A 13,832-nucleotide genomic window follows, 5' to 3' on the forward strand; every position below is an offset into this window, starting at 1 on the left:
GGGCGGCGGGGCGCGGGCGGCGCTTCGGTCTGCGTGTGTTATCTGTAATTACTGGGATCTTTATAAATGGAAAGGGCTTCTTTCCACTGCGTGTGGCAGAGCGCTGGAACAGGCTGCCCAGGGAGGGAGTGGGGTCTCTTTCTCTGGATACATTCAAAGCCCACCTGGGCACATTCCTGTGTCACCTGCTCCGGGTGACCTTGCCTTGGCAGGGGGATTGGACCAAATAATCTCCAGAAACCTCTTCCAGCCCTAACTGTTCTGTGATTTCGTGATTCAACACGATTTAAATTTTATATTTGTAAGTGCCTCGACGAAGCCTGACTCCTCACACTTTGGAAAACTCTGGCCCTAGAGGCTCACCGTAATTTGGGAGTCCAGGAGGTAATTGTCTCATTAGGAGCCGTGGGTAAGCTGTTATTACGGCTAACGGAGACAAAGTCAATAGACACAGCGGAGTCTGGAGAGCTTTTCAGGTGGCCAAATGAAGGTGCCTGCTTTGGAATCAAATTAGTTGCTCCTTAGGCTCCACCTAGGGACCGCATTGAACAGATCACCTCGAGCTCTAATGGCACATCAGACACCAGCTCTCTACCAGCATGATCGGCGCCCCATGTGAAGTGAGCCAAATTCCTGATTTCAGAAGAGATATGGTATGATAAGGCTGAAATTACTAGGGCACCAAATTTCACTGACATTTTAAAGTCCTTGTAGAAATCAGACTTTACTGGAATAAGTCATGCTAGGCATTCAAAAAGGTGACCGTGCTCTGCAGCACAAGGTGTGTGCGCTTTGTGTTTGTGTGGTGATGGAACTGTGGGCCTCAAAGTCACACTCAGCTTACTGCAGTACAAGACTGAAAACAAATGCCACCCCAGAACTGGAAAATGTGACTTGTCATCTAGGTAACAATTTTAAAGTAGGCAACCAATAGTAAAAGCTTTTTAGGTAAGTCATATATTTCTTATATTCCATATTTTTTAATACACCATTAAAAATGCATTTTAATATTTGCATTCAAATGCAACTTTTAACTAGCACTCAGAAATGCTGAGTTGCTGAATCTCTGTAAACATAATCTCTTAAACACTGCCAAGGCGACATAAAAAGACCTTATGCTTTGGTCCACAAAGACTTCAGCTAAGTTCAGCATATCAGCATGTATTTTTTAAACGGCCAATTTCCAAGAACTAACTTCAGAATTCTGTTGCTCACTTGTTCTCTCCGTACAAGGCCTGCATCAGGCAGGTAGGATTGGGATTCACAATCTGCTCACAGAGCAGGAGGTATGTCTAAACCAGCCAGGAGGGAGAGACAAAGGGATAGCACATTGGAAATCCTGGCTTATCCCAAGATGAGGTTCTTTCCTCTGAAAAGAATCTAAATTGGATTCACAGCATGAAACCCTTCATGTACTTTGTGTCTTTGGCTATAGACAACCAGCTTACTCTCTGCTGTTAAAGCACAGCTGGAAGAAATGATTTGCTACAGAAATTTTCCTTCTTTCTTTCAAATGCAAATGGCTCTGGCTGCTGTATGTTACATATGCAAACTCTGTCTTGCCAGTGCACTGCTGAATGCCTGTAACCGCAGAAGTGACAGGCAGCCCTCATTTCTAAGGAAAGCGAAGGTAAATAAGGAGGTGCAAAGCCTGCAAGTCTTGCAGTAGTTCCAGCGTGAAACATTTTTGGGAAAAGCTTGGGTGCCTCACGAAGCTTTAGGGATATAATGAGGTACTCATGGTTTAATTAATTACCTTTTTGAACTTTTCTGACTAACCTCCACTTAAAGTAATTAAGCCTTTGTGTGGATCTGGCTTTACTATAGGTGAGGATAAAACCTGAAAACTTTTCCAGTATTGCCTGCGTAATAGGCTTAGGAATGTTGTTTCAGTGCTGAAGATTGCTTTTATTTCTTTTCACAGTCTCACAGAATTGAGTGACAGAAGAATCATTAATTTAGAAATTTACAGTCCTAAGAGCCAAGACCTAGTGTTTTTTCTAGTCTCTGTTTTGAAGATTTCCCTAGATTGATGTCCTATAAGGTAATCATATTAGAGGGATTCTCCTCTGCAACGTCAGGCGCTGGAATTGGATTCAAGTCAGAATCACTGAACATACTAGAGACTTAGGCCTGTATTCCACTGAGTGAGGATGCATTTGGGCAAATATTTAAGGGCCATTTTGAAAGCAGCTCTGTGGACTTGTTATCATTGACAGATGAGCAAAGACAAATGAGTAGCAATAGCTGGCAAGCTTCTCCCTATAGCAAACCAAACACCTGCAGATATGTCAATACTGCTGGAATACAGGGACGTGGCTCTCAATCTATCTGCCACTATCTTATTAATGTCTACAAATATATTACAGAGTCTATGAAACACCTGATGATAAACACATTGTTTTAAAAAAATTATTAAGTCAGTATTTCTGGGATTAGATCATATTTGATCCACTATGTATTTTTGAGAAAACTGCACACCCCTTGTAAATAGTTATAGTTTCACATATTGATTGAATAGTAGAGGAAATGTAGTTTTTGCCCTCAGATACAGTGCCAAGCAGAGAGGTATTTTTATCACAACACCATTGCTTTCAACTGGTAGTGTGTCATAAGAATTAAGCAAATTATTTGCATTGTTTAAGTATACAGTGTTGACTACTTTGGAGTTAAATGAAATCATCAGTCCTCATGCTTGCCTTGGAACATATCCCAGAATAGGAAGGCTAGCACTTATCTACTAATCTACTCAGAACAAGCTTAGAAGGCTTTGACACTGTACAAATGTCAGCTTGAATATCTCCCACTTGATTATTACATCTATTTGGTGGGGTCGGTTTGGTATGGTCAAAATAAAGTTATTTAAATTTTCTGCTCAAAAGAAAATCCCAGGAGACTGGAATTTAGATTTCTAACGATTTCCCAACATGATTAGGTTCTTTTCTTCTCTGAACTTGTGATGTTTCTGAAGCAACTCTTAATTACTAATTAATCTCCAACAGTCAGATGCTCCCCTGGCATATAGAATGAGGGATAGCAGCAGAGTAAAACAGGATGGAAATGTAACACCTCGCTCAGGAGTTTTCTGACTAAACTCAGTGCAAGTTAATGATTCTGCAGGTTAATTGTAAGTGGTCTATGTCTCTCTGACGTCTAGGGTTTCCATGGCATTCATAGTAGCACCTGCAGTTATTACAATTACCTGAAATATTAACAGATACCTAAAGAGAGGTTAATGCTAAACTTAATGTTTTCAGTAACTCCTCCCTAGAGTTTCTAACCCTTGTGTTCAGTTACAGAAGATGTTAAGGAAAACAGCTGTGCAACACATATACCCTGCAGAGGAGAGTTCAGCAGTAGTGCAGCTTGCTGGTAGTAGCTTGCATGGGAACAGGAGGAAGGACAGAAGGCAGAGACTCGCTGGGCTGAAATAAGATGGATTTGACCTGTACCTTTCCAAAATTAGAGAATTACTCTCACTCCTTCAGAAGTGAACAAAACTTTATACTGCAGCAGACCTGCTGTCCTCTTAAACTGTAGTGTGATCATTTTATTGCATAGGTTTGGGGTTTTTTACTGTATCTAGAAGATACGCATCATTTTCTAGCTTAGTTCTTCCCATATAGAGTTGGTAAGCTTACAGTTAATAAGGAGCAATGGAGTGGCTGAAGGAGTATTGGGCTTTGTCAGTTATTTTTGCAATTGATTTTGCATCACACTATTATAAAAAATTTAGAATGCTCAAATATATTCCATTAGTTATCGTTCTAGCCATGAGATTTTTTGCAAACTTTAAAATGCCGTGTTAAACCTGAACTGCATGCCAATGTCTGGTAACATGAATGCGGGCAGCTATTGCTTCAATAAACATACCACTGACTTGTGTTTCAGCTGGACCCCCTGAGTGGCCTGCAACGACAGTGCAGTACCAGTTTAAGGTACTGGCTTATCTGGAGCTGAGCCACATACACTTTTACACTGCAAGTCTTAGCCATAACTTCCGTTTTAACCATCGACCACATGATCCTAAGCACTGGCGCCACGTGCACGCAGATGTTGGCATCTCTGTGTTCAAGGTGCAGCACCAAGCACTTGATCAGCAGCTTGGTCTCTAAGTACTTGTGAAACACTGCCTTAAAGGTAGTGTCACATTTATTTTCAATAAATTTATTTCCCTGTCACATTTATTTTCAATAAATTTATTTCAATGACGGTTGAGATCCTGTGAAAAACAAGAACATATGGTAGGCATAACCAGGAACCGGATCCTAATACAAACATATTGGGAAAGCAAGGTTAAGATAGAATATTGAAAACTCAGATTAAAATCAACAGTTAAGAAGCATAAGAATCAATCTGCCCATGTTCATGTTTTATTTCACTTAGATGAGACTTCTTGTGAGAATTAAAAGTACACTGGTCCAGCTGCCCTTGCTTGAGCAGCTGTCACTGCATTTTAGATCATTCATTTGAAGGGCATTAATTTACTGCAAGGTAAATTGTGAAACACAGTAAGCATTAACAAAATGATAAAGTTTAAGCATTGTACTCAGAAGACCCAATTAAGGAATCCATTAGGAGGGCAAATAATTATGTGTAGCATTGCATAACACAATGTACTTTGCATATCTGCATTCTCTAATGCATGCAAGAGATCAAGCACTACTCATCTATTTCAGACTGAATTTATGTCAAAGAGTACCTTTGAGATCTGGAGCATATGCTAAATTACCCAAGATAACTATCAGTGATAGCAAAAACACTTGAGCCTTTAAGATGCAGAAAATTATTTGCATTGTTCCACACAGGTACAACCTTGCTGAAATTGCCTATTCTGAAAATTAGATATTAGAAGATATTTATAGGGGCATTTAAAGGCCTTCCTTCTCCCTGATACCTACCCATATTTCTCAGATATCCTCATCCTCTTGCTTCACATCCATATTGTAATGCTATCTGTCTATCTCCACACAATGCAAAGATTATTAATCACCTGTGTTTACACTTGGAGGCAAATCTGTGTTTAAGGGAATACCTGATGAGCCACATCATGATGTTATCAGGCCTGTAGCATAACACTGCTAAGAGATTAAAAAAAACCAATAAAGCTTTAAGCTGTTCTCATTATCTCATTTGTATTTGAGTTAAATTTGAACACGAAGGAATAGTCTTGTCTTTTTTTCACCTAATTACCCAAATCAGAAGAAGTTTGTGTTCATATAATTTTATTGAAATACAATGATCTCTCAGAAGAACTTGCAAAAAATTAAAGGATGTTCACACCAGAAATATACTTGCACGATATTTGCAATAGAAATATATACACCTACAGGAATTAAGCATTCCCAGGTTTTCCTTTCTCCTCCATAAATGCTAGTAATGGCGAAGTCAGGTGTCAAAAAGCTTTAGCATACAGAAATGTGAAATTTTGCCCAGCTGTGTCCTTTAAACTGCCATCAGAAAACCAAATTGCTTTTCATTATCAGAAAGAGGAACTACTGTAAAAACAATCAGTATATTGATAAATAATATTTAAGTACAGTGAGGCTATTAAAACCACAAAAAATATGGTTTATTACAATTATTCTTGATTCTATGCCGTACTCTTTCCATCATGGGCCATTATTTTTCTAGCATTGTTTGCTGCTACAGGCATTGTAATGCTAGGTGGATTTCTAAAACTGAAGACTGGATCTAGTCAGAGACTGAAATAAAAAACTAATTAAATGCAAAAGTTTGCATTCTTACTCTTCCTTTAGCTGCCTTCTCTGCACATAGGAAGTATGTCTTGTTTAACTTGCTGAACACAATTTAATATACTTAATATACTTTTAAAATACCTAGAGCACTTTATAAATTAGGGTACTACGAAAATCTGTGTTTGTGGGGCTAGTTGTAGTAGAAATCACCAACATTGGCAAATAAATCTTTCCTGGCAGGATGACTCACTCAGCTGACATTTTGGGCTCTTCCTCACCTTGCCCAGGAGGTGGGACAATGTCACTTTCCAGTCAGCTGGCATGACAGTGAGAGCAGTTTGCCACTGAGCTCCCACGACAGACTTGACTGCAGTGTTAAACCAGAGAAGCAAGCACCAACATTTTGTGTCACCACAATTTTCAAAGTAAACCCCAAAATGCCTGCATGATGAAGCTTCCAGGGGATCTTTCCACATGGCCTTCAGCCTGGACAGACCAGCCTGGGCTGCAAGCCTCCCTGTTCTTGGATGGCTTGGTGGCTCCTCTGAAGCAAATGCATCTGCACTGAGGAAAAATGAGACAGCAATTGGGAATTCATTGCAAGACGAGGAACTGAAAGGCCCTATTTGAAGATGTGTGTAAAACACACCATTAATCTTTTCTATTTTAAACATGCTGGAGCTCTTGCCACACAGACTTCTCTGGGAGCACAGGCAACCAGCAGTGCTGGGTAGCTGGACCTCAGAAATGTCCTACTGGCTCATGTATTGATCTGGCAGCTGTGCTAAAGGTTGTGTCAAGGCCATTTTTGGCCCTTAAGGAATAGTTATGAAATACTATCTGCTCATACTAGAACTCAAGTGTATTGCTTTGTCCCTACTGTAAACCAAGTTAACAAACTTTTCAAGTGGGAGAAAAATAAACCAGCAAAGTCAATACACTCCATTATATATACCAGACATGAATTCACTGCAGCATTTGTTCCTTAAATATGTTTTTGTTCTCTGAGTATTTATACTAGTAACTATATATTTTCAACACAAGTCAAGTTACACAGGTGACAAGAAAAGGTTAGTACACATAATTCATTAGTACTCAACAGAACACTGCAGTTGATTAATTTTGCATGTGAATGTATATTGTAAAGAAAGTTTTCTCAGCCATTCTTCTATGGTTTTGATTCCAGATTTCACTGCAGTTTGTCCTTCCACAACAGCATGGTTGAGGTCTCAATAAAAAATTATTTGAACTTATTGTCCAGTCAATATGAATAAGAACTGATATGTTTGTGTATACAGGGAAAGCAGCTCATAAGCTGAATTCAGCATCAATGATTTTGCTGGTGACATGTACACTTGGGGGCAAAAATTAAGCATTTGTATCCTAGGCTGCCTCACACAAACCCCAGAAATTTTGCTTGCTTGTAAGTAAACTGCTTTCTTCTGAAGGTTGTTGTGTAGATAGACACCATGCCCAGGAAAAGCACCGATTTGGGGCTTAAGTATCCACATTTGATGCAACACTTGAGATGTGTCAGTACATTATGCTATAAAACAGGAAAGAAAAAAAAAATGCAACAAAAAAAGCGCATGTCAGCCCCAGGTGATTTATGGCCTGATTCACAGTGCCCTGAATTCATCAGCCAGAAGCCTGCCGTGTTTTCAGCAGACTTTGGCTCAGATGGGTGCACTTTAAACTTCCAAACCGCAGACAGTGCAGCAGCAAGCTGGGGCAGATGGAAAGTGGCTGTCACAGCCAGGATGATTCAGGGAGCAGATGGGCCCTGCTGCGCTCCGGCTTTGTTTTGAGAGGGGAGAGGGAGGATGCAGAGCTGACATGAGTGGGAGGCCGCCTTTGCTCTACATGGATGGCGATGGCATGAATGGAGATACTAAGGCGAGAACAAAAAGAGAGAGGAAGGGAGTGGTCTGAGGGGAAGGCTGGGTGGAATGTGCGGAATTAGCACAGGGTGGAGCAAGAGACAGGAGAAAAAAACAGAGACACACTTGGGGTTATGCAATTTGGCAGGTCTTAACCCCTGACAAAGGCGGAGGAGGAATCCATTAAAAGCTCTGAGAAGCGGTAAGGAGGATGGACAGGAGAGGTAACACCAATAGGATGGAGCCCAGGTGGTCTGTGCAGGGTGGCATGATGATTTTAAAAAAGAGAACGAAAAGATGAAATAGAAAATGAGATGAAAGAAAATACTAAAAGAAGCATTGTTGAATTATCTTGAAGAATTCTGGTTGCTTTGTATGTGGTATCCACTGAGTCTCTTTTTTTTCTGTGAGTTCACACAACAAAAAGGTTTTCTGAGCTGCACTGTCTAACTAGGGTGTTCCGTATCCTGAGTAACTTCATGTTCCACACGAGGTACAAAAGAAGCGCAAAAAGTGTCTTTCCTGTGCAAAATGCAAATGTTATAGGACCTTCTGAGTGTGGGTGTAGGCAACACACAGCAAAACCCTCCAAATAATGTGCAGGTCGGTAACTTTCTTGGAGAGTACCTGACAATAAATGTTTCGTGTACGTGCACACACAGAACCGCAGTACACACAATCCATAATCTGTGAGGCAAACTAAAGAGATGCTGGGAGGCTGCTAAAGAGATCAGGTTACTACTCCAGAAAAAAACCCCACAGTTTAAAAAGTAATTTTATCTACTATTGGTACTTCTATCATAGAAAGCACTTAATGAAAATCTGGGCTGATCAGTGACTATCTCATGGTAATGGCTAAAAAGCCCTATCAGCAGCTTCAGCCTATGAGAATGAACCCTTCCCTGATACGAGCAGAAAATGGAAAGGGATCTAATTGTGCTATGTTAGAAAAAAATCCTAATATAATTTAAAACTCGATTGTATAGACTTTGAACTGAAATTTGATGACTCACCAGTGTTTGTGTTTGGGTGATTACTACAAGCACTCTTAAGGAAGTTTCCAAGTTCTTTGCAAATAAGAGGCTAATACTTTCTAGATCCAGGGAGGATGAAACTTGGCTTCTCCCTTCTCTGAAAGAAGCGCAAGGAAGAAAATCAGTAAGTGGATCGCTTAATTTAAGTGACATTGTGCAACCAGCTATGCTAAGAATGTAGGGTGGGGCCTGAGAAACACTGTTGACGTGGAAAATTATAAAAGGTGTGTGTCTTTCATCAGGTATTAAATTTCTTCATTCTGTCTTGCTGATATAGTAACAACAAAGATGATCTTCTCAGACATAGCCATAATTAACAAGACATTGGCCTGGATTCAAGATAAGAATGTTTTAGACTTTGAGAACAGAACTGAGATCCAAAGGGGTAGTAGATTAGTCATTGCTAAATTAAGAACTTCAAGGATTTAATTAGAGTGTGGAAAAAAAATCATGTAGACTTTCACAGTGGATAGAGATGAAGGCAGCATATTTACTCTTTCTTGGGTTGTCACATCTAGGAGGTAAGCTGAATTCATGAGAAAAAGCCAGACAACATTGTCAAAATCCAGGTGCTGATACTGTCTTGGTTAGACTGCAGCAATTATGGTCCCTCTGTCAGCACCCCAGCTGGCTTTCCCACAGATCTGAGGAATGAAGGAGATTTGAATAGATTTACAAACAATAATTTAGCCAAGAAAAAAAAAAAGTAAATATGTTTAAAAGGCACTCTAGATTTTGGCCTATTTGAGAAGATGATTAAACAACAGATGTTCCTGTCTCCTACAAAGCTTTATTGACCAATAACCCTGCCCCCTTAAATCACAGTGTACGAGTGAGTGTCTTGGTTTTTATTCACAGTATGATAACAAAATGGGGTAGCCTGACTGATAAATCACTTCTAGGCCTAAGAGTCTTTGCCGACTGCTTTCATAATCAAACTGTCTTCAGACCCTACAGTGAGTATTTAATCTCTTTCTTGCTGTGACAGTACTCATAATTTGACTAACTGGTTCCGCATATTCCCATTGCCCAAGCATGAGGGAACTGGCAGCTAATATGGCTCTGTCACAGTTTCTTTGCACAGATAACCTGGTCTTTCAATCAGTTGTGCTGCTTTATGGCAATAGGGAACCCGAACTAAATTGTGTGGGCTCAAAAGAATGAAAATGGAGGTGTGACCTCAGATGCTTATACCACTTAGACACACATAAGTTTATGGGGCCGGATGGGATCCACCCACGGGCACTGAGGGATTTGGCAGAACTTGTCAGCAAACCTTTTTCCATAATTTACCAGCAGTCCTGGCTCTGTGGAGAGGTCCTGGTTGACTGGAAGTCAGCAAATGGGATGCCCTAATTACTAAATGTAACACCCATTTACAAGAAGGGCTGGAAGGAGGATCTGGGGAACTACAGGCCTGTTAGCCTGACCTCGGTGCTGGCCATCCTGAGTGCCATCATGGGCCATTATGTAATTAGTATTACTGTACTCCCTTGCTCCCCTATAGCAGGTTGTTACAATCTCTCTGGTGATGGCTGCCAGCACCCCAGCACAGCTGGTAGAAGAAACATGTAGATTGGCTATGAGGAAAAATTTCTCCACAGAAGGGGTTGTCAAGCACTGGAACATGCTGCCCAGGGAAATAGTTGAGTCACCACCCCTGGAGGTATTTAAAAGATGTGTAGATAAGGCACTTGGGGACATGGTTTAGTGGTGGACTTGGCAGTGCTGGGTTAGTGGTTGGACTCAAGGATCTTAGAGCTTTTCTTCAACCTGAACCATTCTATGATTCAATGATTCTATGCTCTATGACTTAAGTGCCAGGGGCCAAATGCCTCATCCACTCTCTGCCTGTGTCAAGTGACTTTTTTTTAAGGCTTCCTGTATGGAAAATCTTGTGCAAGAGCTATGAGGAAATAATTAGAGTTTAATAATTATTTAATATCTGCCCTCTGCATGGACTTTCTTATTTTACAAGAAAAGCTGTCTTAAGGTTTAGCATAACCTAACACAGAATAGCTTTTGCACACAAAACACCAGCAAGAGACTCAATATTATCACTTGGTGCACAGCATCTTTCTTGCACTTGTTGTTTCACGCTTTTCCTTCATATAAACACATTTGACAGAATTTTTCATAACTTGTGCTGACCAACCAAGAAGATGCTGGGAATAAGGCTGTGATGGTAAAGAGGCTGCTCTCCAGCACAAGTTTACAAGTGGAAATCAAATGTGGGGCTAAAGCGCTCACTCACCCAGTCCACCATGACCTTCATCAATACTGCCTCCAAGAGAAGTGTCACCTTACACAGGAGTCAAACACTGTGATGCTGTCCTGCTCAGCTATTTCATGTCTTACACCATGACCCATGAAAACAGCACTCAGACAGGGTTATTTCTGCATCCTGAGTAACAGCTTGGATGGCTATATGAGAATTTCTCCCTGTCTGTAAACCCCATGGCTAGGTTATGTGCTGATTGTACTTATTTCCTTTTCAGTTTTGGCTGTCCTTTGTGTAGACAAGTACTCAAAAACTATGCAGAGGTAAAGGTTTGATTCTCCTCTCATGCTAATGGGATTTCAGATTTTGTTTTTATATGTGTGTGCATATATGTATATATACACATATATACATATACGCACATGTATATGTTTTGCACATCACAACTGACAGCCCTGGAGCATAGAAATATTTGTCTGGAGAACATGTATGAACAAGCTGGTAGCAGCGTGTGTTTCAGGACCTGCCGTTGCCATTCTACCTTAGTACTGCAGGCACAGCAAAATAGAAAAGCAGCCCAGATGTATTACAGCATTCTGTAATTTTATTATGAGATTTAGTACCTTTTGTGGTGTTCTTTTATCTGAAATCCAGGTATTTTCAGAGAAGCCCTGCTTTTATTTTTCCAAAGTAAAAGCTTTGAGGCCATGACATTGCAAAGAAAGGTTTGAAAAATGTGATGCAAATTAGCCCCAGAGATTCAGCTAGAAAACACCAAAATTAATAAAAGGCACCTTATTATCTGTGGAGGCTTACTCATGTGTTTTGGAAAATGCAATTAGCAGTATTTTGTAGGGCCACCTCCGCCCTATTTCACCTATGCAAACAATTGTACCAAAAATAATAATTATAAGCATTATTACTCTTATTTTGTAAAAGTAGCAATGCTTTCTCATTCAGACCAGCTATGCAAAGGATAGAGCAAGGGTCCTGTTTTGTTCTCTTTAAAATCTTTGGCAAACTGATAGTGATGTTAAAACACAGCTAACTGACACAGCTCTTCTTTGGGGAGATCAGAAGGAGTCAGAAACAGCAGATCAGAAAGTGAATAATTTTAAGAAATGAATTGTGGCTGTGTACATTCAAAATAGCCTAAAGTATGCAGAAATTCTGTGCTCAGACTTCAGGTTCACTTCTCTAGGTATTCTGGGCAATATCATCTAGCCATCATCTTGGTGTGCACAGCTGACATCCTGCTTGCTATATGCCCCTTCTTAAATGGAGACAGAGAGGCAAGAACTCTTCAGAAAACAATGAAGATCCCCTTAGGGGCCATTCACTTAAGAGTTGAACTCAAGGATCCTTCTGGATCCTTTCCAACTCAGAATATTCTATAATTCCTTCTGTGATTCTGTGAAGCAATTCAGTTTGGATAAAATATCAAAAGGATGAGGTACTTTAAAAAAAAAAAAACACCAGCCCCGCAGGATAAAATGACTGGAACAGAGAGCAGAATTGTTCAATGACGTGGAAAACAAAAAATACAACAATTCTAATGAAATTAGCCAACAGTTTCCTAAATGTGTAAGCAGGATTGCTTTCAAAACAATGTCACCTGTCAAAATAAATTTCGGAGTTTAAAGTCTCATATATTTGATGTAGATCATTATATGGGTTAAAACAATCTAGCTCCATCCATTCATTACCTTGAACCAAAACCACTTTATTGCAGTTGAGGATTTGCCCTCTTCCTCCTCCAAAACTGAGAAAAGATACAGCTTCCTCTTATCACTTTAGACAAAGAACATCTCACTTAAAAATGTATGAGGTTTTTTAAAACTGTGTTAAAGTTAATTTTGTTTAAAAATGCAGATCTCTTTCCTGAACACATATAAAATGTGCAGCTATAATTTTCTTTGCAACTAGTTCACCCTCATAGTTGTGGGTGATTAAATGGCTTTGCCACATTTGATTGGCAGAGAAGTAAGCACTTTTAAATATATTGTAATTGGGCTTTGGGTTTGTTTTTGGTTTTTTTTTGTCTAGCTTTGTTAAAAGCTTAATTACCTTTCTTGGAACTGACTTCATGAACACACTAACTAAATACTTCTCTAAGTTGTTCTGTTAAGCACAGCTAATTAATGCAGTGAAGTACAACTGAGTTAAGTAGGAGAATCACAGCTCGTAAATAAAGATAAGAAAATTATAAGAGGTATGACTGATATGCATGTAATTACCTGCTTGGGAGGCAGCCTGATCTGGAAGAACCAGAAGAGATTTGTGAGGCAGGAAATCCGGTGTCACAATCCTCATTCCACCCATGACTTGTGCTGCCACAGGCAAGTTGCCCTGCCTCTCCTTCCCCCAAAAGGTTGTCACTCATTGACAGTCACATAAGGATTTATTAATAGAATAGACAAAGCAGCTGAAGCCCTCAAAGGAGGATTTTGGTACTTGTGGATATTAGAATCATAGAATAGTTCAGGTTGGAAGTAACTTTAAAGATCATCAAGTTCCAACCTCCTGACAAGAGCAAGGACACCTTTTGCTAGACCAGGTAGCTCAGAGTCCTATCCAGTCTGACCTTGAATACTCCCAGGGAAAGTATCCCAGGGGCATCCACAACTTCTCTGGGCAACCTGTTCCAGTGCCTCACCAGCCTCAGAGAGAAGAATTTCATTCTCAAATCTAATCTAAATCGACCCTCCTTCAGTTTAAAGCCATTCACCTTTGTCCTATAACTACAGGCCCTTGTAAAAAGTCCCTCTCTGGCTCTCTTGTACCCCCTTGTAGGTACTGGAAGGCCACTACCTGGTCTCCCCAGAGCCTTTTGTCCTCCAGGCTGAACAGCCCCAACTCTCTCAGCCTGTCTTCATAGAAGAGGCGTTCCAGCCATATGATTGCTTGTGTAGTACTCCTCTGTACTTGCTCCAACCCTTCTTATCTTGGGGACTGTCTCGGTTTGAGACAAGTTTAGGGGGAAACGCTCTGTCAGGAA

General features: G+C 40.3%; 1 protein-coding gene across 1 annotated transcript in view; it reads right to left on the reverse strand.

Annotated features, from left to right (window-relative positions):
- Nucleotides 1–13,171, reverse strand: part of UBAC2 (UBA domain containing 2) — a 101,347-nt gene extending 88,176 nt beyond the window's left edge. The window contains exon 1 of the mRNA XM_008632414.2: nucleotides 13,072–13,171. Coding sequence (XP_008630636.1) covers nucleotides 13,072–13,156 — 85 coding nt within the window. The 5' untranslated portion in view covers nucleotides 13,157–13,171. The remainder of the gene's footprint in view (nucleotides 1–13,071) is intronic.
- Between the last annotated feature and the right edge of the window lie 661 nt (nucleotides 13,172–13,832).

Source organism: Corvus brachyrhynchos, unplaced genomic scaffold (assembly GCF_000691975.1).
Source record: "Corvus brachyrhynchos isolate BGI_N302 unplaced genomic scaffold, ASM69197v1 scaffold12, whole genome shotgun sequence".
Lineage (NCBI taxonomy): Eukaryota > Metazoa > Chordata > Aves > Passeriformes > Corvidae > Corvus > Corvus brachyrhynchos.